The sequence below is a fragment of the Poecilia reticulata genome, chromosome 1 (genome assembly GCF_904066995.2).
Source record: "Poecilia reticulata chromosome 1, P_reticulata-male-v2, whole genome shotgun sequence".
Lineage (NCBI taxonomy): Eukaryota > Metazoa > Chordata > Actinopteri > Cyprinodontiformes > Poeciliidae > Poecilia > Poecilia reticulata.
In genome coordinates, this window is record NC_088830.1 from 7,914,134 (window position 1) to 7,941,312 (window position 27,179).

Consider the following 27,179-nt stretch of genomic DNA (forward strand, 5'->3'; position numbering starts at 1 on the left):
TCTACTGCCAGAACTTCGCACCGAGCTTCAAGGAGAGCGAGATGAACGCCATCGCAGCCGACATGTGCACCAACGCCAGGCGCGTCGTACGGAAGAGCTGGATCCCCAAGCTCAAACTGCTGATGGCCGACAGCGACGCGTACTCGGCCTTCCTGGCCGACAGCGTGAAGATGGAGGCCGACGTGCTTGGGGTGGAGCAGGGCTTTGACCCGGCCTCTCTGGAAGCCGTGGCGGCGGCCGGCAATAACAGCGAAGCGTCTAGCGGGACCATGCCGGCTGACACCATGCCAGGGGCCGGCGGAGACGGCAGCACTTTGTTTTGAGCAAACGATCACACGGAGGCGGATCGGACGGATTCATTCGTCTGCGGTAAAGAGTCGAGAACATTGGACCGCCGCGGTCTCCATGACGGTTGTCACACAACACCCCTCCCCTCACAGCTGCCAGGTGGTTGGGAATCTGTTCCTTCTCTCACAAGCTGCGTTTCCATTGACCATATAATTGCGCAAATTGGAATTACGAAAATAAATGAGCTTAATGCAAACACTTCAATTTTGGAGAAACCCCCCTGCCCCCCACTCGTTTTTCAATGAAAATGTCATTGTGCTAGGATGAGATGGCTTTTCAGATTATTTTGTTCGGAAAACACTTTTTTCACATCACCCAAGTCACATGATCAACAACCGGATGTTACTACGGCGGAAAATAGACGTAGGAGAAGACAGGAAACAGTAGGTGTATGATGGCATCACATGTTTGTTAGCAACTTATCACGTGAGTAGACGTATTCACGTGCGATTTCAATTGCGTTTCTTATTTAATGGGAAACACCGTCATTGCGAAATTGTGCTTTTTCGACTTCGGCGGATTATCAAAAAAGTTTTGCGCACATTTGTCCTGGAAACGCAGCTACTGTTAGGTCAGTTTCTTGTACTTACCTTCCTTTTGCTTGTTTTTGTCTTTCTCTCAGAATGTTCTTGTTCTTCTGACAGAGACCGACAGAAAGACGTAGAGAAAGGTCGCAGAGTAAAGAACGTGAACCCCCCGTGCCCCCCAAACTGAACATACACTCACCTCTTCATTCCTCTGCAACCTTTCTCAACTTTTAGTTTTTCTACATTTTTTTAAAGCTTTTATTGTCACCAAGGCTCTTTCCCTTCACAATCAATCACCGACATTCCCTGGGGAGGGCTGTCAGTGAGGGTAATCCTGTTTGGAGAGAGCGATATTTTCCCTCCCCCAAACTCCGGTAACACTGTTGTTTTGATATTGAATGTATGCGAGGCGAAGCGTCCGAACTACAGCGTTGTAAGGCAGTGACGACTGAAAGATTGTGCTGAGCCCCTTTTTGCTTTGACTGTTTAGTGTTTTGTGGCGTCGATGAGGTCGAGGGTTGTACATTTCGATGTGTATATTGACAGTTTACAATCTCCTGGCCCCACTGCCTGAAACCCCCAACACCCTGTTACAAATTTTTTTTGTTTACATTGTTCTTTTTATTATTATTATTATTCCCAAGGCTCCTGGGGGGAACAACATTGCTACAGATTGCAATCAAAGAAATTTGTTGGCTATGAATACACTGTTATTTTATTTTATGTGGTACGAGTACAATCAGGCTGTGTTTTTGTACTGAAGCAGAAGATGCATGTTTTTATGTTTATTTTTTTTATGCTCAACTCCCCATCCCCACCCCTCAAAAAAACAACCAAATTTTTTTAGCTAATGTCCAATTTTTTCCAATGTTTATCACCCATTTTTTAAAAGTATTTAAAGAAAAATTCCAAATTGTAAATACCGCAAGTCTCCACCTATGTTGATGTGCATGTGATGTGCTTTGCTTAGTATTTCTACGCCTTCAACTTTTTCACATTTTAGCATTAGCAACAGACTTAAACGAAAGGAGTTTATTATGAAAGGAAGAAAGTACATGGATTTCAACACTCAAAATAAGTTTTTTTGGTGCTACTTCAGAAATATTTACTATATTTTGTGATATCTTATCATTAGACCCCTTTCAAAATCTACCTACAGAAGAAGGAAAAAAGAACTGAATTAGCTTGATTTAATTTCTTTGGATTTTCAAAATTGCAAATTTTCTGTGATTGCCAAATTGGAAAAGACCAGAGAATTAAATGACATGTAAAGGCAGTTGCGTCCTCTAGCTTTTATTTAAGGATATTAAGGAAAGGAAAGTAATAGCGGGTACATAAAAACAAAAGCATGCCACACTAATATTAAAATTGTGTTTATTTTTCTTCCACTTGGCAGTTTTGCACCACTTTATGTTGATCTATCACATGAAAACCTGGTAATACATAAAGATGTTTTTGTTTGGACTGTGACAAAATGTGAAAAGGTTTAAGGAGTGTGTATACTTTTTTGCAAAGCACTGAGTGTGTGAGGTCCTTTTTATCTCGCGTTTGAATTGAAATATTTGCAGCTGCGGCGCTCAGAGCGCAGGTTTTCCCTCAGGCGTTTTCTGGCTGGTTGTGTTCTGGGATTGACAGAAGCGCGAATACTTGGCAGGGAATATAGCTCTGTGTGTATGTAGGGATGTGTTGAATGTGTGTGTGCTACTGGGAAGAGAGAGAGAGAGTGGGAAGTCAGACGGCACGTTTTCACACACGCTTGGTCGATTCATTCACCGCTCAGATCTGCACGCTAATACACATTGGGGCGCTGCCGGTCCCCATCGGCCACAGCGCACCAGGGAAACATGGGAATCCAACGAAACACATCGAAGTGATCGGCTAACGCGGATTTGTTTCTGTGTGCTGAACATGCTGGGAACAGTTTGGAAGCTCTTTGTTAGCCTTTTAAAAGAAAGTTACGGTATTTATTTACTAAAGATGCAACAAAGTATAAATGGGAGATCAACCAAAAAATACGTTGGCATAGAAACAGATGTTTTGGCTGAATATAAGAATATAAATAAAGGAAGAAAATTATTATTATTATTTTTTAAGAAATTAACAAATGACCTTCAGAATTTAAAGCCTGTCTAAATAGTTATCAGCTAAACCCTGAAAGGGTTTTTTTTCCTTCATGATTAATTAATCAAAACCAGTAATGGCTTTTGACTATGCCAACTGTTATTTTGAACATGAAGGGCATTGTGATGTGTCAAATAAATCTCAAGGATCTCTGATCTTTTAGACAGAACACAACGGCAGGGCAACATTGCCAAAATGCGTGATTTCAACGAGATTTAATCTCAAACTGTGGACGGCCATCTATTACTTAAAAAACAGATAGTGCAACAATCAAAACATTTGAAGTTTATCCAACTCAAAATGATTGTTTCTGCTATATTTTATCATATTTTAAGTCGTTTTATTTTTTTATTTTTATTTTTTTTACATAGACCCAGAACTGGTGAAACCTCTCCTTCATGTGAATGTCTGATGAATTCAACACATTACGTTTTCATACGGATATTTGCCAGTATTAAATAAAATTTTAAAAATGAGACCTATATTATTATAATGCTACTGCTAAATATTGAGATTTTAAGCTAACTTATAAAAAATATATTTTAAATAGGATGAAATATAAAACTGTTCAGTGGAGTTAAGGTACAAAAAAATGTGTGTTTTGGCAGATATTATTCATGAACATGTATTCTGCACTGTTATATTCAAAACGTAACATTATGATATTAATTTTCCACCAACATGTGCCATAAATAAATAAGTTCCCCTATTATTGCAGCAGCATGAAATAAAGAAACATTTACTGTAATTTAGGATAATTAATTCAAAGAGCAAAAAAAGTGTCAAGAAATGTTTTTAGCAAACTCACTTAAAGATAAGAGAACATGGTATTCAATTAGAGCTGATGTGTGACTGTCTCCATAATACAGGAAATGACCACAAGAAAAGACAAACTGACCAAAGTAAAACTGAACCTTCCTGTATCGATGGACAAAGCAATAATGCTAACATTTAAAACAGCAGGAACGGTGACAATCGATAAGAGCCCCAGTTTATCTCGCACAGTGAGGTTGATGACAGCAGCAGTGCTTTTAACGTGACTTTTAGACATATTTAGCAGTAGTACAGAAGTTTAGTGTCATTAATCTTCATCCGTACACTAGACATTGAAGGTGCTGTTTGTGCGAAAAGACAAATAGCAGCATAGTGACCTCCTATGCATATCTAACATATCTGCTATGTTTGTTTACCCAAACTACTTGACTAGATTGCTGTGACTAAGAACAATAAGCTAGCAAGGTCCATTCCTTTTTCTTATGCTTGTTTCTGTTCAATCATTTCTTTTAGTTGTTTTAATGGAGCAAATCCTAAGCACCTTATTGCCTGTGTGGCAAAACAGAAAACAACAAGTAAATTGCCTGAAAGTTGACTAAGTAGCTTGTGACCGTCAACAAATCTTTGGGTCTTCCCCACACATGACAAGAAAAAGATAAGCGAGAAAAAGAATCGTCTTGAATCTCCTTGGTAGACCGAATCAGAGTTGTACAAACACAATCCAGAGGTTTTCCTCAGACCAGAACTCACAGTTTCCAGATCAGTGTTAAGAAATAACAAGGTCTTTAACCCCGTAGTTAGAAAATACATTTTGGTAAAATTATGGAAAGATTTTTCCAGACTTCCCATGTGTATCAGCAGGAATATATGGGAACAAACCTGGAATTTGAGGGTGCATTCACACCAGCCCTGTTTAATCCGCTTCAATCAACTATGTAGTTCATTTATCTGAAAGAAAAAAGAAAAAAAAAAACAGGTTCATTTGGGGGGATGTGAATACGTAATCAAACTCTGATGTTGAGCAAGAAAAGCAAACTCTGGTCCGGCTACAAACCAGGTCTTGGTTCAGGTGAAGTGAAGTCTGGTGCGGTTTGAATGCATATGTGAACGCCAAGCGGACCAAAGAACGCTTCAAAAGCAGGAAACGTACTATAGCAAAGGGCATTCTGGGTAAATACAACCAAAACAAATGTGCTTGCTGGAAAAAAACATATTTGATATACATTAATGATTACCTCAAAATATTAAATGGATCTCCTATTACAACAACAAAAAAGTGATATTTGATATTTTCTCCAAATTGGCCAGTTTATTCCCATGAATTCGATGTAAAGTTTCTGGGAATTTACCAGATATTTTCTGCTGCTCCCCACCCTTTCATTTGTTTTCATATATATTTATGTATTTATATAATGTAATCTTTTTATTAACATTTCTCTATGAATAGACAGAGAAGCACAAAACGCATGTGGTACAAGCTAAGCCTGGGCGATAAACCAAAAATTATCTGAGACCGAAATTTATGGCAACGGCCGACGTCATTTTACCCAAATTGGTATATTCAGTATTTAAAGGAAATGAAAGTGGTAATGTCTTTTTTGGCTGTGTATAGGTTAGGCAATGCTCATGTCCCTTTAAGACGCTGCGCTACCTGTACAGTCTGTAGTCACGTGACTCCACCCCATCTAGTTGCCAGAAAGATGTGAAAGGGACTGTGAGGTTGAGGAAATAGAGGAAATACGAATTGTTGAAGGGGGAGCTGGTTGAGGAGGAAAAGCAGCAGCTCATTCCCCCCTCAAAAAAAAGCATCAATCATTAGGCAACATTTTGGGTTCAGCAAGGACGTTAGAAGTTATTTCATACTTCGAAACTTGTTTAGTTTATTTGTTCAATAACAACTAAAAGTACCAATCTTTCTTAATTTATTTGCATTAGCTGTTTTAACGTTCATTAAAGTGGCAATGAAAATAACTGCGAAAAACCGGTCCAGAGGAATTATAACATCAATATAACTGACTGCGAAGTATTTATCACATTCTTTAATTTCGGTGTGGGTGGGAGTAGTATTATCGTCCATTCATCGTTGTTGAGGTGAACTCTTCAGTAAATCGCAATATTGATTTTAGGCTATATTGCTCAGTCATAGCACAGTTTACGGCAGCCTAGTCGAGTTCGGTACCTGAAGGACGGTACAGATTTGATAAAAAAATTACAAAGTAAAGTAGGACAAAAATAATCAGGAGAAGACTTGGGGAACAAGGAGTGCACAATTTATTATTTGCCATTTCTAAATCAGCTGTTCAAATTAAATCCAGCGCCGTGTGTGTGTGTAGAAGCTCCTTAAACGGGGGAAAGAAATATCTATGAGAGAGATGGCGGCGGAGGAAGAGGACAGTGTGAGCCTCCCTAGAGAGGAGGGACGAACGAATAGACAGGGAGGAGGTAGAGGTGGTGGGAGCAGGCACGCTTGGATGATTTTGGTATGAATGCATGCATGCATACTGCCTTGTATGTCTGTGTGTGTGTGTGTGTGTGTGTGTGTGTGTGTGTGTGTGCGTGTGAGAGAGGACGAACAATGTGTGGGTGAGTTTTTAGCGTGCGTATGCATATTAATGTATGGATGCGCTCCTCTCGCTTCCTTCCATCTCCATTTATGGCACGTTAACGTCTGCCTCCTCGCGAGGGAGAGCACGTGTGTGTGTGTGTGTGTGTGTGTGTGTGTGTGTGTGTGTGTGTGTGTGCTCGTGCGATCATACGTCCATGCTTGGTGTGCGTCTCAGATCTATGTGCTGCATACGTGTGTCTGGCTTCTCGTTGCGACTGCGCATGTCTGCCGCTGTGTGTGGGTGGTTTGGGTGCTTAGCTCTACAAGGTCTGTGTATATATCTGTGTGTGTGTGTGTGTGTTTGTGTGACAGAGAGAGAAAGTGGGTGGTATATGCACAGAGAATGAGATGAGTGGCTGTTTGTTTTTTTTCCCTCCAACAGGGTGGCGTACCTTTCTTTTTATCCACATCTGCAGTATGCGTGTACTGTACCCAGCGAAAAAATGTAAAGTAAATTCAAAGTAAAAAAGCAGAGCAAAATCATGAATTTTTTACATTTTAGGCTCCTCGCTAAAACAAGAAGCTTGTCCAGGCCCTGGTCAGGCGTCCTGAAGAAACCTGCAGCTGCAACTTCCTGACAACTCCCTCCCTCTCTCTCCTCTTTGTTTACATCTCTTTCTTTCTCCATACGTACAATTCTCTCTCTCTCTCCCCCTTTGTCTGTTCAGCAAACACACACACACACGCAGAGGAAGGGAGCTGAACGGCGTCGGTCCCTTGTTGCTTCATTACGCGCGCCATCGTTTTCGTCTCGACTCCATTTTCTTTACAGAATGCAAATCCCTGCCAATATATGTGCATCCTCGTGTGTGTTTGTGTGTGTGTGGGCGGTCTGTCTACAACAACAGATGGAGCTGCCAAATAGGTTGCTGTCTGTGTGGGGATATGTGTGTGTGTGTGTGTTTCTGTGAGCTATCTGAATGCAAATCTGAAAAGTCACCGGGCGTAGGTATTTATAATCAGATGAATCAAAGGTGATTTTTTATTTTTTTTTATGCTTATTGCGCCTCCTAATAATCAGAGTATTGAGGAAGGAAGGCACAGAGTGTCCCACGGCGGCCGTGTGCTGACCAATCGCAGGAACGCACGGGGAAGAGACGCAGCCAATCATGAGGTGAATATCAACCAGACTGTTAAAGCAAGTGACCGAGTGGGTTCAGACAATTATTCTAATTATCCTGGATTTGAGCAGAAAGACGAGGAGAAGGTGGCGCCGAGCCGCGCCTCCTCCTGAGGAGGAGATGTTTGTTAAGAATCTCCCAGGACAGATGAGGCATTGCGGCACTCTGCCGTCACACGAGCCAAGCTTCAAACCAGACAAAGACACGAGTGAGAGGAGAGAGAAGAGGCTGATGATCCTCTTTTTTTCCCTCTCTCTCCCTCTCTCTCTTGGTCTGCTATAGGAAGATAAACACCTCAGTGCTCTTTTGTTAATGCTGCAGGATTTAATGCGGGGGGGAAGTAGACATAATAAAAACCCAGGGTTGCACCGATCAATCCGCCAGAGATCGAAATCGTCCCAACTTTCCGTCGATCGGCAGGTCGGATCTTGAAAAATCGGAATCTACTTCCTGTTCGTTAAATGCATCCAAACTGAGAAGGTCGTCCATTTTCAGTCCGTAAATGCATCAATCCCACAGGGTGCACTAAAATAATCAGATTAAGGTTTGGGGTGCATCGAGTATAAATATGGACAATCTTAATTCCGTAATCTACTGTTTGATTCAAAAACAACTACCTCTGTCTATGAGCCGGCAGCACATTCTTTTGTTATACGTTCATTTTGTGGAAAGACGAAAAAAGGCAGAAACTTTCAAAATGGGAATCAACAACTCAGAGCAACTCAGCAAAAAAGAAAATAAATCTGTGCAGGAAAAGCCCAGTTGGTGCATCTGCACAAAAATTAAAGCGACTCCAAACGGTAAACACAGCTTGCAGACACGAAATTGGTCAATTTTATTTGTGTGAATCACTACATTTAGTCAAATCAAGCAAAAATACATCAAATATGTTGAATATGTCCTCTAAGCCTTGATTTAAAGGAACTCCGTGTTTCAGCATTTCTGCAGTTTTCTGGAAGTTTCTTCCAGATTTGTGGTGCATAGAAACTGGAAGCAGCTTCTCCACAAAGCACTAAAGATCCATCCACCCAGTTAATTTCTTTTAACTTGTTTGTTTGAATTCTTCTCCCCTCTGTCCTGAAAGGTTCTGCTGTAAAGATATTTCTTTCCACAGCTGGAAAGGCCATTCAGCCATGTTGGCAGTCACACCTCCCAACTGTGGTCTTCATATTAGACACCGTGTGTGTTCTTCGTCTGTCGTCACACGTTAGAAAATGGGAAAAATGATGAATACGTGACTGAGCTGCAGGGTAGGGAATTATTTTTAAAAATCTAGACTTGTTTTTTAAAAAAATGCATTAGAAGACATTTTTTAAAAAACTGTCCTTGTTCTTATTACAGCGGGAAACTTCCTGAAATGTCCAGTAAATCAGTGTCAGTTTACTTTGGCTTATATTAAAAAGTAATAATCATGTATGCAATTCTTGAGAGCTGCACTGTTCACCATAGTCACAGGTGAAAAGAAAGTACATCTCTTTTCACTCCTAGGGTTTTATGTATCTGATCTCAACCATCCTCAAATGTACAAAAAGGAAACACACACACACACACACACACACACACTGGACTGTTGAATGAAATAAGTCGGAACGATCTGGTTTCAAAAAGTGAACGAATCTTTCCAGTATTGTTTCAGTCGTTCGAGCTCTACAGAAATCCAGATCCAAACAGCCCTCTAAAGGACCTGCAACAACATTTCAGTCAAGTTGAGGTTTTGACTGGGTGATTTCAACATTCTTTTATTTTTCTACATGTGCTATGTTTGGCATCAGCGGGCTGATCCACTTTGGGCCAAGTTATGGCTGTTAGACGGCCTCTATTTGACTCAAGGTTTTACGATGGACTTGGAGCCCAGGTCCGGTAGCCACAAAGCCAGAACAAATGATCTGCCACCCTGCATGAGCTCTTTGTGCTGGAAGCTCCTCTAGGATCTTTTTCATGGATAGAGGGGAGAAGATTTTCACTTGGTAAGGATTTTTTTTTTTTTTTTTACTATTTAGACTAGGGGCACAGGAAAAAAAATCTACCTCGATTTCCTTAATTTTGTGAGATTGGCCATTGGCTGATACATGAAAAAACAAAATTTTCCACTGACTTTATCTACCTGTATTAGCCAAAATTGGAATCGGCAGGCCAGGTTTTTTTTAAAGATCGATGACGGTCCGAAATTCGTGCACCCCTAGTTTGGACAGTTTGGATTTTTATCACATTTTAAGCAGTTATAAGAATAACCATAATCCAAATTCTCTTATTCATCACCATAGCCTAACAGTACATCAGTAAAAGCTGAGTGATTTTAAGGGCTTCAAAAATTGGTGGACTTTTTTTCATGACGAAAAGTCATTGTTTGCAGCTTTGATTAAAATATTTGAAAGTTTTATTTGGAAAGAAGCAATGATAAGTATTAGTTTATGCAGCAGAGTAGATGGGAACTACTGTGAAACAAATTGACCTCAGTGTTGTTTTACTGTCTGTTCAGTGGATTAACATCACCTAGATGCAGGCAAGAGAACAAAATAAAAGTAACAAATTTTAAAATGGCATTTCAACAAAGAAATATCTCCAAAACATAAGATAAGTCATGTATTTGTGTTTTATTAGAAAAAAAGATAATAGGAAATTGTTATAACAAAAGTTTAGACAATTTTTGTCTGAACTACAAAATGTGTAATTAGAGATGCACTGGTCAGTTTTCGACCAGCCAACACCAATTAACATAAATTAAATTATAATCACAGAATTCAAAATACTCTGTCTCTCCTTTCTGCCATAATGGGCCATTAATTTCGCTCAGTAGAACAAAATGTGACATCACAGTGTTAGAGCAGTTCTTGTAAAACAGGATGTTCCAATTACTTTTAAACCAACAGGAAATAAATATGAGGTTAACATTTTAAACTGTCTTTACATTTCATTTTAGCAATAAGCATGATTAGTTCAGTTTGCATTGCTAAAACTTCTGAGTGTGTTAGAGAATTTCCAAAAGGCTGCCAGCATTTCCAAATCCAACATGTTTTTCAACAGAAGAGTTCAATGATGAAGCTGTTTTGCTGTTTATTTTAGGTTTCTCCTGAAAGTCTTGCTCTCTCTTAATTTCCCGCAGCCTGAATGATCCTTATTTCTACATGTAGTAGAACAGTTTCTTACATCTGTGCTTCCTCTAAAATAGTTTTTTTTTTAAAAACACTTCACTGATGCAAAAAAAAAGGCTGAATTGTCTTCACTCAGCAACAGCGGTACCACTGAAGATTGTTGAAATCACGTCCTTGCAGCTCTGATTTGTGCTCGCTGATCAGATATTTTTTTATTTTTCTTCTTGCTTCCAATGGTCAGGGTGGATCAAACTGAAAACCGCATCTCTAATAAGAACTTAGGAATTGGATCTCCTAGTGCCATACGCTGTTAATCGCGTTGTTTGCCCTCTTGTAGGGAAGCTATTTAAAGGCAATGTTCTGTCTCGTGTTTGGGTGGGCCAGAGGGTGTTTTGTTTGTGTGTGTGTGTGTGTGTGTGATAATGTTACATTTCATTTTGCTTTTTTTGCTTCACATTTGAGTCTTTAGTTATCAAGTTATTTTTAAAAGAGATGCTACTAATATTTCATCTTTTAACGCCTGTATGTAGAGTTGCGTAAACGGTTGATACACGGTTAGGTGTAAGATAGTTTAGAAAAAGAGAACCACATATTTTTACATTGAAATTGTATGACTGAGGTGCTGTGGGTATTGTGATGGGGATCTGGGTGTTTAATGCTGGACCAGATGTTTAGTTTTTACTGTACCGAGGATTTTGTCGGGCAGGGTCAGGGGGTGCCCCGACTGAGGAATGGATGGATGTTACAGGAAGACAAAAAGCTGTGAGGCTCACTTCAAGTCAATTCTGCAAGTCTAAATGACTGTTTTAAACCAAATTATGTCATAAATAAAAATGTACTCACTCTTAAAAGTATCAATTGACCCAATCAAGTTTACAATAACTGGTTCTTGAACCAGCTTTTTCTCAAAGCATAAGCTACCGCTACATGAATGTTTAAAATCCTTCTTTAAACGCCACCTGGTGGCCAGGTCCAGGTGCTCCGGCTTGAAGGAATGGGGGGAAGGGGGGGCCTCAACCACTGCAGCAACTGCCAAAACCCACCATGTGGCGGGAAGGAGGGGATCCCAAAAAGCGGTGAACTATGATTGTAAAAGAGTCGATCACTGTATTTATTCGAGCACCTTAACGGCGGACGCCACAGAGCCTCCACCGCTATTATCCAACACTACAGAATACCCTCCAAACATGTCCGCCAACAACGCCAAATAGATTGAAAAATACTGACATCACTTCCAAAAAATTGTTTAAAAAGCAAAACAAAACAAACAAGAGCACGCCACTTGTTTGTTTGTCCGACGTCTCCATCCGTCCGTCAGTCTGCATCGGTTAACTCCTGATCTCATCCGACCCACAGATAGGGGGAAAAAAGTGACTTGTAGAGAGTGGGGGAAAAAAAACAATAAGAAATAAAAGCACCTTCTGGGGAGCGCTCAACTTTCCTGTAGAGCCAAAGCCCTCTGCACCTTTCTGAGCACGCTCACTGTTGTCACTTCCTATCTGTGGTATATGAATGCTGGCATCTGAAGAGGGACTTTTTGCTTGGGGAAGGGGTTTAAAAAAAAAGGTGTAGATTTAATATGAGGAGTCGTTTTCTATGTAATTCCTTGTTTTTATTGTTTTTACTTTTATGTACTATTGCTGTTTATTTGATTTCTTTCCCCTTCTCTCTTCTCTGAAAGATGTTTATTGTTGAAATGATGAAGGGTGAACAGTTCAAGCTGTCTCCCCCCAGGTGGGGTGAGGAATGGGGCTCTTGGAGATCGTCTAGTTGGGTGGAGTGTAAGCCAGGTGATGAATTGAACAGGGTTCTCACACAGGACTGGAAATCCGCACATGAAGAAAGAAAAACCCATCTCCTAATTTCAGCTGACGATTGATTGAAATCTCAGATGATCTGAAGAAATTGTGCCATCTTTCAAAAAAGTTAAGAAAGCAGTTGCTTTCTACAGACTTGGAAAAAAAATGGGGTCAAAATGAAAAGTCAAATTCTACCAGCAAGTGTTGAAATTGTGTCTTAATGCAGCTGATAATCATTTGCTGACAGCCACCTTTTCTCTATGGAAACCATCTAAGAGGCATGGAACTACAATATCCACTAATCTTTTAATTATAAACATACGTAGATATTGAGCTTTAATAAATTTACAAAACAATTTGGCTCCTTTTTATATACACGAGAGCAAAATTTAAACGTTCACTCCTTAGAGTCTCAAACACAAGATTTTAGCGGGTCTTAAAGGCCGCCGCTTAACCCGTTATTCAAAGTGTAAATGGATAACACTGTTTAATTTTCTGGACTGAATCCCGTTTCCGACATAAAATTACAGTGGGTTTCACCGTCAGAAACCTTGTGTGTGCTTTCGACTTACAAATTTGGTAATGAAAAGGTGGAAAGTGTCCAACGAAGACATGTTTTCAACACTTGATCCCAGTGTAACTTACAGAAACAATGGGTGGATTTTTTTTTTTTTCCTTTGTGGGAACCCGGTTGAAAACCACAAGGAATGTCAGTGACAGTGTGATCACATGTATTAAAACAAGAAAGATCTTGACTTGAGAACTGACAAGGGCAGGAAGGAAACGCAAGACCTTCTTGAATCAAGATGGCAATACTTAGGTGACGTCTTTACAGCTTATCCCTCCCTCTCTGTCCTCCTCACCGTCACAGCCTTTTTCTCCCATGATCCTCGGCGGTTCTGCTTTGACCACCTTCACTCGCCTTGTGAGACTCCAAAAATCTTCACAACTTCCTTCTGTCTTCTTCTCTGTGGTCTTTTTAATCCACGTCTGTTTACTTTGCTCTTTTCCGACATCCCCGCACACCAGAGACAAAACACATACTTCTATATATAAAGCTCTATACACTGTATATGTACACATTTAAAAAAAAAAAAAAAAACGGGAAAACCTCCGAGATGCATACGCTCGCCCACGCACCTGCACACCGTCAGGATACGTGTGTGTGTGTGTGTCTTTGTGTCGCTGATGCAGTTTTAAGACGAAAAAAAAAATCACCAGTTTACCTCTGGAGCTCTCAGCCATAGCAGACTTTAATCTCAGCTCTGCAAGCAGCTTTCTGGACTGCTGTGGCTGCCATTACAAAGCAGGTTAATATATATAAACATATATATGTATAAAAAAAATTTTGGGTTTGTTTTGAGGGTCAAAACGGCCATTTTGAACACACACACAGTGCAGGGCTTTTACAGAAACGGGACGCAAGCCGAGAGTTCATGTCAACTGTCTTACCTCAGAATCATACTTGTAGAGCAGGGGAAGGGGCGGGGCTTGCACAGGACCATAGCAACCGTCAACAACCATTTTTGAAAAAAGAAAAGAAAGAAAACCACCTCTTGATTGTCTCTGGTGTTGTTGGGCGAAGATAGCTTACAGAACTTCTTTTCTCAGTTTCCGGTATAAATATATAAATATATGAACTGTACATTACAAAATAGAAGCACTATCAAAGTTTGATTGTTAGGTGTGCACTCGCAGCATGAGGTATTATTCTTTATTACTCTTCATAACTCGGATAAATGAAAAGGGGAAAACAGATTTTTGAAGGTTTGTAAGAAGAAAAAAAAAACACAAAATAATGCAGTAGCATCCATCGATGTCAAAGAATATACCCACCCTTCACCCCCACTCCACACACACACACACACACACACACACACCCAAGACCTCCTACCCTCAGTCCCGCCACCTCCATGCAAGCCGATTGTTCCTTACACCCCGAACTGCCCCGTGTCCACGCCAGTTTTTCCCTCGTGTTCAAAGTGCCAATAAACTTTGTGAATTCCTAACTGTGACCCAGAAATAAAGATGATTGCACATTAACTACTGTAAAGAGGAAAAGAAACCAGACTGATGATCAAAAATGAGGAAAAATATGGATATCCTAATAAAAGATTTGTAATAAAACAAGATTGAACCGAACTGCTGAGTTTTGTCTTTCTGTTTTTGTGTCAGTTTTTCTCCCGGTTGAGTTCATTCCCAGTTGTCCAGTGAAGGGTAACCAGGCCCCAAAAATTGTTTATGCTACAAAATTCCTTCTGTGTCAATCTATAATTTTTTATAGATATGAAGGTGTGAAAGGATAGAAAATGTGAAAAGCTTTTTGCTGGTTGGACTGTGACATTTGTAAGACCTTTATACTTTAAGCCTTTAGATGACGGTGGCAGAAACCAGACACCATTCTTGTTGGAGCTAAAGAATGTGAAGGAGCCTGTCTGACCTTTGACGGCTTTCCTTTAAACGTCTCACAATATCTTCAAAATAGTATTTAAAAGACGAAGAAATCATCCGTTAATGTTACCACAGTAAATGTTTGACAATTTTTGTTGGATTTGAAGCGCGTGCCAAGGATGTTAAGCACTCCCACCTTTTATCCACAAGCTTCCCAACACAAATTGTGTCCTAGTGGTGCAACTAGGCTATTACAATAAAATAAGAAGTAAATGTCAAGAGGTGATGTGATTGAAACACTGCAAACTAGGGATGCCAGATAGGCATCAATACCGGTATTTGCCTATGTTGGAGCTTCAACTTATCAATATGCAGCACATGATTGGTGGGGTGTTCAACTGACAGAGAAGCAATGTCAATTGTTCACAGTTGGGAAATATACAGTCATGAAAAAGTTTGGGCACCCCTATTAATCTTAATTATTCTTATCTCTAAATATTTGAATGTTTGCAACAGCTATTTCAGTTTGATACAACCAATAACTAATGTCAGTTCAAAGTTTCATATCGGTACATCCCTATCACAATAAGTTTACGGTACATATTTGAGGTATTTTGGTTGAGCAATTTTTTTAAAATTTGCATCTGAATTTTATTTTTCCATTACCTCCAAGTCATAATGATCCATAATCAAGAAATAAGTGTTGCAAGGACGGCCTGATCTAGACAAATTTACACATGCCATGTTATTTCCATTTCTTGTTGATGGATTTAACTGAACTCCGGTTAAATCCATCAGTGCCTCAGAGATTATTTTTTTGCATCCATCCCCTGAATTATATTTTCAATAAACTGTTCTGATTTGCTTTCAGTCTTCTTTTGTCTTCATACTGTAATGGTAGCCAGGAATCCTGATTAACTAGTGAAGGGACCTTCCAGACACAGGTGTTTTTATACTATAATCATTTGAAACACACTGTCCACTCAAGTCAATCTCCTTTCCCCTCATTGTGAGACGACTAGCAGCAATTGGCCAGACTTCTGTTGAAACAGGTTAGTGACTTCAAAGGGAGTGAATATTTATACACTTTATGCTAAATGTCATTTTGTAGAAATCAGTTTTTACTTTAACATTAAAGGGGTAAAAAAAAAAGCCTAATTTTGTTCATCATGACCAATATGTAAAAGCAATAAAAAAAAAAAGGGTGAAGCATCCAAAGGGGTGAATACTTTTTATAGACACTTTAAAAACGCCAGCCTCAGGACAGCGGCCAGGTTATTTTCAGAACTACGTCCAGGCACAAGGGACCCGCACTCTGTTCATTCCAGCTAAACCAAACGCAATTTCACACGACGGTTCAGCTCTCTAGAGAAGGATGTGACGAGGTCTCCATTTTGATAAGTGCCTCTCAATTAAAAACTCATTCGCACGGTGTCTTCCAGCAAGCGAAAGTTTTTTACATGTATAAAAAAAGAGGGAGATCACAGTAGGAACCGAGACTCAAAATACTGTATTCATTCAAACATACAGGTCAGTCAGTGTACAGGGTGTTCTAAATGAATTTGGTTGCTTCATGGAGAACAAATCGGACGACAAAATTACACCAAGATGCAGCAATCAGACAATGTTCAGGGATTTTACCTGATCAGACCGGACTCAAAACTGCCAACATGTAAAAAAAAAAAAGGCAGCTAAGGACCATGAACAGTGACAAAAAAAAGGAAAGAAAAATCATATTGCTTATGGGCACAAAAACTACTTCATTGTCTCATAAATAAGTCATAGTTTTACAAAAACAAACGCTTGTCTGCAGCCGTCTTGCAGGTAGATAAATCCTGATGGCTGGCAATTATTCAAGACTTTTAATGGCAGTTTTTTAACCCCACGCCACTCATAACAATCCAAAATAACTAAATAAACCGTTTCAATTTTAATCAAGTTTAAAGTAACCTGTAAAAGCAGAATTAAAACCAATCTTCAGCTTCCTCTATCACATTTTTATCTACTATACTGAATTGAGTGAAGGCAATTTGATAAAAACAAACTTGATACTTTAAATACAATAAGTATTTAATGCAGTCACATTAGATGTTTGTGGGAACTGAAATGTGCCGCAAGATCTGCAAAAAAAAAAAAAAAAGCATTACAGATACTTTAATGGTTACTGACCTCCAGTTGACAACAACAGATCTTACAGGTGACACTGAAGTGCAAAACATGTTTCGAGGAGTTTTACAAATAATAGTTTTTGTTCGTTTCTTTCCACTGAATATGTAAAAACGCACACATTAGGAGACATAAAAGCACCAAGAGGACTAAATCTCACTTGGCTCTGGCAGTGGGAAGGCTTTTATCTTCAAGCCAAAACTTCATAGAGAATAATGTATCCTGACCCATTTGTGGACAAATGGTATACAAGTTTGTTTTTCCTCAGAACATAGACCCCAAAAATTTAAATTGAAGACATTTAGATTTGAGTTAAAAACAAAAGTTGAACCTGCAGAAGACAGTACAGTAAAATGAATTTACTTTCAAACACACACACACATTAAAGCATTGTGGTTATGATGCAGCACTTTAGCACACCTTAGTGTCGCCTGAACAGATAAAACAACAAAACCCCTCAGCATCCAGCAGAGGGCGCTGTGAGCCTAACTCTGGCCCGCACAAAGACGCATCTTGCCCAGCAACCATTTCTCTCCGCAATTAGCAGACGCTTTTAAATAAAAGAGGCGAACCCATTCGCTCCGAGCCAAGGCCTTCTCTCATCAGCCAGCGAGAGTAACGAAGCCCCGGCCAATCGCGCGGGTTGATGTCTGACGGCGCTGCGGAGGCACGTGGCGGCAGCCCCCGCTTCACCCGGTCTCTTTCAGGGCGGGAAATAAAACGGTTTTCTTCAGGAATCCGTTCGTTTCCACACCAAACGAAGTGCACCTCTCTCTCTCTTTTTTTTTAAAATCAGTGTTTTCAGTTATGACTAACGCTTTCCTCTTCGATGAGACGTGGATGTGACCGAGGCTGCCCCAGACCCGGTAGCTTAACTGATAATTTGTCATTATAATTAACAGGTAGGCACATGAACATGATGCACGGTTCAAAAATAGTATAAAAATATATTTAAGGCAACAGCCCGCCACTCTTTGTGTTGGGTTAAAACACCAAGAGATGGATTGTAATTAATGTAATACTTCAAACATTTTACCAAAGTACCTCCACGAGTGTGTTTTTTGAGTGGATTTTTCAAACCACACCGTTCTCAGTGACTGCTCTAAATAATCTCCAGAAGCATGAAAATGTGTGGTTTGTGTTTGTAGACCAACATTTAGCATCAATAATCGCAATGCACAAATATGAAAAACACCTCCGACATTCTCTCAAAGTTCTTCTTCTTTCCACCAGATCCGTTAAAAACGGATCTGACGATCGCGTCCTAACCTTTCAGTGCAGGCCGCAGTTTTCTCCTCGGTGTGAGTAAAAGGAGTGATTTTAGGAGGGAAAGGAAGAGCAGGAGACATTCTTCTTTCCATCGTTTTCTGTCCATTCATCCTGACAGGTGAACATCGTCAAGAGGTCAGAGGTCAGAGCTCTTCAGAGAGCAAAGAAGAGGATGAGGACGACAATCATGATGGCGACCAGCACGCCGATGGCGCACCACTGTCTTCGACCTGGAGGGGGCAGCAGAGGGGAGAAAACTATTGCTGCAGTCTGCTGGATTTAGTTTTCCTCATGGTTCCTCCATGGAGGAACTTTTTTTTCCTCCATGGAGGAAAAAAAAAAATCAGTTTTTTTTCTGATCTGATTTACTATGAAAAAAATAAATGTATATGTAAAATATTTATATTCCCACCCCTTCTGTTCCTCCTTCCTGTCTTCTTTCACCATCCCTTCATTTCTTCCTGGTGTCCTTGCTTCCTTCTTTCTTTTTGTGTCATTCCCCAATCAATCCTTCCTTCTTTCATTCTAGTACTGTTCACTACCTACTTTCATTATTTCTTTCTAGCAACATTCAGCGATACTTCCATCCTTCTAGTGTTGTCCATCTTTCCTTCCTTATATCCTCAATTGTATACTCCTTTTCCTCCATTTCTTCATCTGTTTCTTGTGTCATTCCTTCCTACCTTGTCTTTGCCTAATTGCTTCATTTTATCCTTTTCTTCATTTTTTCTGCCCTTCTTCTTGTCCTTTCTCAAGTCCTTCCTTGGTTGTGCCCTTCCCCTATTTTTTTGTCCTCGATTCCCTCATTCATTCAACGTGTCCCGTCTTCCTTACGCCCTTCCTTCTTTCCACTCACTGTGTCCTTCCTCCGGGCCTGTCGTTTGTTCTTTCCTCCTTCTGTCCCTTTTTAACTTTATTTTCTTATATCCTCCCTCCTTTCCTTCCTTCCCACCTTTGTGTCATCTTTCAGAATTTTGAGGTTCCGTATACAGTGTCAGCGTAATTCAGAACTTTGCCATAATTTTGTGGAAAATCTTTGTATTTAAATATTAAGAATGTGTGGTTTGAGTCTGGAAAAGCACGTAGGAACTACTTGAACATCAACCTCTAGTCTCGGAGCACAGAGTCAAACGCCGTAAAACAGATTGTTTGGGGAGAAAGGCTTTCCGAACCCCAAGGAAACGGCCGGTAGATGTGTTTGCTTACTGCTGGTCATGTGCGAAACCTTCTCCAGCTTCTTCAGGACTGAATCCATGCGGGATGACGTCTGGTCCATCTCATCTCCAAAATCCCCCAACATGCTAAAACAAAAGGAGACCAGATAAACAAACTGAACCGAATGATGTCAAAACACAAATATGTGAAAGGAGCCAGCACAGAAATCTGGTTGTGAGCAGAACTGAGCAAACTTAATCCGACTGGCTGGAAACTAAGAACTTATTTTCTTATATGCTAACAGATTGTGCTGCATCAACACCCACTGTGTAAGTTATTACAGCTCACCTGTTACTTCACTTTTGATCAACCATAGAAAATATTAGCAATCTCCAAGAATTCACCTCTGCTCTTGATATGAATAATTAACTATCGATCACAACCATAAGTCTGCTTTATGTTAAAATCAATGAAACAAATGTATCTGTTTTTACCAGTTTATAACAATGGATCTTAACATAATCATTAATCTGGAGCTTATCTGGAGCTTTCCTTTTGCAGATACTCCGATTTAAATATACCAAGAGCAAGAAACAATCTTTAGATTTTCCTAGCTGAATCACATTGACGCTGGCTATTTGGTTAAAGTTAATTTACAGTAAAATTCAACAAATTCTTGAGGAAGTGAAAACCACCCAGATGAGTAGCGCTCTGTAGGCAGGAGCACTCACACAGCCTGCTCGTCGAGTTCGTCTCCGATACGTCCAGACATGTCTTTGAGCACTCTGATGCTTCCCGACACCAACTCTAGCTGCTCATCCTGCTCCTGTATGATCAGCTACACACACAAAAACAAACAAACATGTTTCAGTCTCATCAATGACTAACATCCGCTTCCAGGATGTTTACTTTAGCAACCTTTCAGTCACCTTTTCCCAAACTCCCGCACATAACTGTGAACTGAGAGCTCATCATAAAATGATGCATTTTATTCAAATCTTTTTCTTCGTCACTGAAAAGAGAAGCAATAAAAGTTCTGATTCAGCTCAGAAACTACAGTCACTGCGTAAAGAATGCAGCATTTTTTTCCAATTCATCTCTGACTTTACTACAGGCTTACAGGAAGTGTAATGATGACACAGTTGCATCGTTGAACACCCCTGTCAACCCACACCACAGGAAGTAAAACAAAAAAAACCCCAAACATCTAATTCAGTCTGACGCTGAAAGGAATCCTTCACTTCATTCACAGCGTGAAAGCAGAAGCAGATCTTTAACCCAGAGTGAGTCCCACGTCCTTTACTCATCTTATTCTCCCTCTGTGTGGTACCTTTGATAACATCTCTTAGTAAGAAAAAAAGAAAAACGTAAAAAATTTGAATCAGGAAGGGATTTTTTTTTTCTTTTAAGTTGGGTTACCTCTTCTATGAAATACTATAAATGCTGTTACATAAAGAGTTCACAAACCTCTTAAGTTTGACATGTAATGGCACAAAAATTGATTAAAAAATAATAAAATGAAAAGTATGGCGATATTTTTTATAGAACCTCAGAATGACCGTATCTGTGATAAAGGTGGGTGAATCGATTCACAATATCTAGAATATCGATACCCATTTGGTATCAGTATGGTAAGGTGGATGCATCAGTTTCATATTTCCTCTTGAAATTTTATTTTTGTAGTTTTTCAACTCTACCTCCAAAAACCATTTTATATTGATTTGCTCTCAAATTATAATTTTTTGCACTTTTGGAAAAAATTGCATGCAAATTTGTTTTGTTTATCTACCGTTTCTGTTTAACATGTTTGTATGTTATTAACATATTTTGTAAACACCTTTAATTTTTTGTCCAAATTCTGATGAGGTTTTAACAAAATAATTTAAAGGGGAAAAAATTTAAACCCCCACCCCCTAAAGATTAAAGTTTGACGATATATCAAATGTAAATAGTAAAAAGTATGAGTATTATTATCGGCAATACTTGGTGTCAGATTGCCGAGGTATCGCTCACATGTACATTTATTAACACTTTTGCAGCCATATTCCTTTAGAATTAAATGGAGCAGTTTTAAAAAATATATTTTAACACAACCAAAAACTTTCTGGTTTTTGGTTGTCCTTGGAAACAACCAACAGTTGTTTCCAAGGACAACTGTTGGTTGTCCTTGGAAACAATGTGATAGCCTTGTACTGGATTAATAATGAGTTGTTACTTGAAATCCGTAGTATGTGCTTCACAAAAAGTTTTAAGAGGCTGTAAACAGCCTCTTAAAACTAATTTATGATAATGTCCATAGAAAAATAAAACAAATGTTTCAGAAAAAAGTTTGAAATTAAAACTTGGAAAAAAACTTCATAGGGCTTTAAGGTAAACATTAAATGCAGCACTTTTAACAGATTTACTAATGGATGTCTACAATTTCCAATAAATATAGCTTCATTTTCTTTTCTTTGCAACTTAAACATTAGAAAAAAAGGTTTTTTGAACAAATAGTTGATTCTTTTCTGTCCAATTTGCACTTTCCACAAATGTTTTAAGTTATAGAAACATCAACTTGATAAAAACATTCACCCTCCGTTTTCTGCTCTGCATCTAATTCTTCCTTCTACTCGTCTTTCACGTTGCCTGTGCCTCCGTTCAGCCTCTTCCTTTACCTGCTGCTGCTCCTGCTGCTCCTGAATGTACCTGGAGTTGGCCGACACCAGGTGAGCCTCCAGTCCAGTCGAGCGGTCTTGTTCCTTCAAAGCCAGCAGGCCCAGAGCAAACACACGTAAGATCCAAATACGCAAAAATAACAGGAGAAAAACAAAGCTGTGTCGTTTTTAACAATTCACGAAGAAATCTGTGGATTGTTTTGTGTTTTAAAGGAAGCGCTAACCTGTCTGTTCTTCTTCTCTGCCCGAGCCACGGCGGACGGGCTGGACAGTTCATCTTTCATCTCCTGCAAGGAAACATTTTCCATTATTCCACAAATAGCAATACAGCAATCATTTTAAAAGTTTGCCTCAGTTCACGAGTTTCATTCATGAGATTTTTCTCTGTTGTGCCAGTAAAACCAGAAATAAGCTCCTCTCTGAAAGTTGTCTCATTTGTCTCAAATGACTTTGTTCTCCTCAGATCTATTTTAGAAATGGTTGCTTTACTTTTGAGTGGTTCTAGAAGCTGACTCATATTTTCTTTTCTTTATTAAGGTGAAGAGTTCCTCAACAGATGTGAAAACAAAGTGACGTGTATCGAGAACTCGGGGCTGCTTACAGTAAAAACACAAAAAGCGCTGTGCAGCTCAAGTCAGTGTGTTTTATTGGCAATAATTAACGGTAAAGTTACAGCTGGCCTTGTTCGTGCAGTTCTCTTTTTTGTCATGGCGACCCCATCGAAGGTGATGTCTGCTTTGAAAGTAGCCACAATTTGCACACACATGTAAAAATAAAGACATTTACATAACATCTAAACAATAACATTTAAATATAAGCTTATTTTCAACGTACTAAACTCTGGGGTTTTTACAAGTTCTCCAGACAGCTTAAAAGGACAGAAAACTAACTTTTAATGGATAAGTACTAAACTTTATTTAATAATTTATCAGTCTTTGAACAAGAAATGTACAGGTGCATAAGCGAGAACACAAAAATCTCACTAATATTCATACAAATGCAGAGGTTCTACAGACAAATTCGTAGCAATGAAGTTACCTGAACCGACTTCCTGGTGCGCTCCACAAAGTCTCTTCTCTCCTGAAGTTCATTGTCGCCCAGCCTGAACTTCCCTGGATTTGACTCCACAATGCCTGATCCAGTTAAGGTTAATCAAAAATGTCTGAAGTAGTTTACATTTCAACATATTACATTAAACCTTCCTTTTATTTCAAAAATGCTTGAGAAAGTTGTTGCCTCACGGCTCTGCTCACACTCCAATAAGCATCATTTTTAAGAACAAAATCAGTCTGATTTCTGAGCCAGACTGATTCAGACACCAGTCATATTCCTCATGGCTGGTTTCCTCATATATTTCAGGCTTAACTTGGTTTATCCAGTTTAAATCCCATTTTTCAGTTCGTTTCCTGTGCCTATTAGGGTCCCTTTAATTCATTATCCATCACGCTCCGTTGGCCACATATTCTTCAAATATTTCATTGCCAGGCAGATGACACCCAACTCTTTACTTCTTCCAAACATAATTTCTCTTTCCACCTACCTCACAGCAGAAAACACACCAGTTCACACTAAAATCTTCAATTTTAACTGAATAATTGTTTGTCGTTTCTGTTTCTATAATTTTTGGATTTTCTTTTTTGTCTGTCTGGGTTTTTTGAGGTGCGTCCTCGAATAAAATGATAATTTCTTTGTATAAGAGACGACCTACTCCTGGGAATCTAAAGCAGCTGACATAATTGGTGTTTCATTTAAACACATTTATAAAGCAGAAAGAGTATCATATCTGTTAAAAACATTAACTAGATGTTTACATCTAACTTTTGTGAGTTCCTCATAATGTGTTTCCCCATATCTAGTAGTATATCTAGTACTTTCTTTGGTATTTTCAATCTATAGTTTTTATTATTAGCCGGAAAAGGGTAGAGTGCCTTCAGGGTCAGGGGGGTCATCCTGCCTCAAGTGGAGGAGTTTAAGTATCTGGGAATCTTGTTCACGAATGAGGGAAGAAGGGAGCGGGAGATCGACAGGCGGATTGGGGCAGCGTCTGCCGTAAAGCGGGCGCTGTACCGGTCCATCGTGGTGAAGAGAGAGCTGAGTCAAAAAGCGAAGCTCTCGATTTACCGGTCGATCTACGTTCCCACCCTCATCTATGGTCATGAGCTTTGGGTCATGACCGAAAGAACGAGATCACGGGTACAAGCGGCCGAAATAGGTTTCCTCCGCAGGGTGGCTGGGCCTCTCCCTTAGAGATAGGGTGAGAAGCTCGGTCATCCGGGAGGGACTCAGAGTAGAGCAGCTGCTCCTCCACGTCGAGAGGAGCCAGTTGAGGTGGCTCGGGCATCTGGTCAGGATGCCTCCTGGACGCCTCCCTGGTGAGGTGTTCCGGGCATGTCCCACCGGGAGGAGGCCTCGGGGAAGACCCAGGACACGCTGGAGGGACTATGTCTCTCGGCTGGCCTGGGAACGCCTTGGGGTTTCTCCGGAGGAGCTGAAAGAAGTGGCTGGGGAGAGGGAAGTCTGGGTCTCCCTTCTGAAGCTGCTCCGGATAAACGGCAGAAAATGGATGGATGGATGGATGGATGGATGGATGGAGTTTATTATTTGCTGCAGGTTAATTGTTTTTTTTAGATGTTCACACATCCAATGACATATTGATGCTCAGTCCAGAACCTCAACATGTGAAGTTCTGGATTTAAAGGATACTGATGGTTTCACTGAGGTCCTCCAGGTCCCAGTCGATGGCCCTCAGACAGTTCCTCAGCTCGTTGGCACTCCAGTCCAGCTCATCTCGGCTCACCTGAGACCACAGACACCAATGCTCAACAACCAAATGGCTACACAATGTTTTATAATGCAGCATTTCTGGTGCAATTACGACAAATACTACAAGTTCCTCTGAAAAACAAAGAAAACTAATAAAAAACAACCAGATTTTTTTTTAAAAGTTACTATTTTCTCATTTTGTCCTTTAAAAAAATATAACTTAACTCTTTATTTTGTCCTTTAAAAAAATATAACTTTACTCTATGTATTTTGTAATGGTTTAATGTCATGAACGAACACAAAGTTATGCATAAGTATGAAATAGAAAGGAAAATGACACCTGATTTCAACACGACATTTTTTTAACACAAAGAAAAAGCTGAAAGTGTGTTGTGTGTTTGTATTAAATCTTTTCTACATTGACAACCCTAAATTAAATTCAATGCAACCCATCGTTGTTTCATGGATGCAGAGCAGGACCAAAGAGCAGAGAGTGAAAGAGAAAGTTTGAACCATCATTTCTGACAATCATACTGGGCAAGGATCAAAACCCAGACTCCAACACCTTTCTGCCCGACTATTCACACCAGGACAGTCTGCTTGTTTGGGTCGGACCAAAAGTGCACTTTTTTTTCCCCCTCGTTTGGTGCAGTTTGCTTTCACGTTGTGCTTTTTTTTTTTACAAGTGGACAACAATTTGTAAAATCACAGACCTGAAAAAAAAAAAAATCAAACACAGAAAGTCCCGCTTCCTAGTATTACAACTGCGATACAATTTTGAATGTCATGAGTGGCTCATTAAGGAAATTTTTTGCATTGGGATATTTCTAATTTCTGTAAATGAGTGTTGCTAACAGATACACAACATGCAGGCAGAAAATGCAGGATCAGGAACAATTTCAGCACATACAGTAGTAGTGCTAGCAAGACCGAAGGGCTTGTTTTTACCATAATGTCCAGCAATCAATAGTATATTTCCCACAATTGGTTCAGAGGGCGACCTGTGTTTACACCCGAGGCAAACCATTACCAGAATTTGTTTGGAATCAGACTGAGACCATGTCAAAAAGCATGTGTTGGTCCAATTGAATGGTCCACAGAAGAATTCGCTGGAGTGTATTCACACCTGCTCCAAAGGTCCAGACCAACAGTCCATTTAAAGTGGACCGAGTGTGTCAGGTGTGAATACACTCTTAAACAGGAATAGCAAAAGCAAATGAGGTGGATTAGCAGTGCTGGTGTCGACCTGGACATGTTACTGTGGAATATGGTCCTTGCTGCCCGGATAGTGAGCTGTTAGCATGTCACGACAGTCATGAAACTGTGATACAGCATTTTTTGGTCAGAGGCTTCTTCACAGTGGTTGCAAGACTGACTGCTATCAGAGACCCTTCCTGCTTACAGCATGACCATCCACCGCTACTCTTTCAAGAATGGTACGTGCTGCAGTACAGCTCACCTGTGTCCCCTCCTGTAACAGTTCTTCCCATCGATCAAACAGACCCCGAGCGCGAGACAGGGCCTTCTGCACCTCCCTGGAAACCAAAGACACACATGACACAAGAATTACAATGCGGAGCATAGCAGCTGATTAACTACACCCTCCATACACACTTGGCTGTGTACAGATCCGTCTCTAGCTAAAAAAAATAAATCACTCCACCACACTCACTCGCAGCAGCCAGCGTAATTACATTTCAAGTCAAGTAAAACAAAAACGAACCACGATATGTTAAGCTTGTCTTTTAATAGCATTCGCAAGCATAAGCACATAAACTATCCCTGCGCCACTGTATGTCTGTATACAAGCTAGCTAGCTAGTTACAGCTATCTCCGTGCTAACTCTTCTGTCATAACTTCCGAAAAGTACCCCGAAGAGTCATTGTGCGGATTATCACTAATAATACTTTGTATATATAAGTAAACGTCTTCACGAAAAACAGCTTTTCGGTTTCTTTTTGTTTATTTCTCACCCCTTTACAACGAAAAACGGGTCCTCTATCGACATTGCTTCCTTCCTCTGTAAGCCTAGCGCATGCGCACGGTTGAGACACAAGCAGACGTCCCCACCTCCCCTCCTCTCCTTCCTCCTGACACGTACATGTAAATTAAACGCACCTACGTAACAGAATGTCATCTGGGTGCTGGTTCTCTAAAGTTTATCTTACCCTTGTGGGCTTTAGAAATTACGAAACTCCGGGAAAACAGGCATGGAGGGGGAAACAAATCGGTAAAAACGGGAAATAAAATTTAGAAACGAGTCAGTTAAAATGCAATAATTTAAAAGGAAACTAGCCCACTCATCTCCTCCGTGGAAGAATAAGACAATGGGCGGAAATTAAAAAGCAGAATGAGACTAATTCTAGTAAACTTGGACGCATTTACAATTGA

General features: G+C 39.9%; 2 protein-coding genes across 6 annotated transcripts in view; one reads left to right on the top strand and one right to left on the bottom strand.

The window, feature by feature from the left end:
* The window catches only part of nacc1b (nucleus accumbens associated 1, BEN and BTB (POZ) domain containing b), a 37,972-nt gene extending 23,443 nt beyond the window's left edge, over nucleotides 1-14,529 (top strand). For all 3 annotated transcript variants that reach the window (XM_081603438.1, XM_008424599.3, XM_008424523.3), the window contains exon 8: nucleotides 1-14,529. In XM_081603438.1, the coding sequence (XP_081459564.1) occupies nucleotides 1-323 (323 nt within the window). In that variant the 3' untranslated portion in view covers nucleotides 324-14,529.
* On the bottom strand, nucleotides 4,499-26,882 carry stx10 (syntaxin 10). 3 transcript variants are annotated; one of them, XR_535081.3, is made up of 10 exons: nucleotides 26,762-26,882; nucleotides 26,248-26,323; nucleotides 24,729-24,822; nucleotides 23,064-23,158; nucleotides 22,250-22,312; nucleotides 22,026-22,109; nucleotides 20,100-20,206; nucleotides 19,420-19,514; nucleotides 18,214-18,443; nucleotides 4,499-4,718 (listed from the first exon to the last, which is right to left on the bottom strand). XR_535081.3 is itself a non-coding variant. In XM_008424298.3 (9 exons), the coding sequence occupies exons 1-9, from the start codon at nucleotides 26,794-26,796 to the stop codon at nucleotides 18,367-18,369; spliced, it is 726 nt and encodes a 241-aa protein (XP_008422520.1). In that variant the 5' UTR covers nucleotides 26,797-26,882; the 3' UTR covers nucleotides 16,270-18,366. The 3 variants fall into 3 exon arrangements, 1 of the variants encoding a protein (XP_008422520.1); XR_535076.3 differs by lacking the exon at nucleotides 4,499-4,718 and adding an exon at nucleotides 16,270-16,898; XM_008424298.3 differs by lacking the exon at nucleotides 4,499-4,718 and having other exon boundaries at nucleotides 16,270-18,443.
* Between the last annotated feature and the right edge of the window lie 297 nt (nucleotides 26,883-27,179).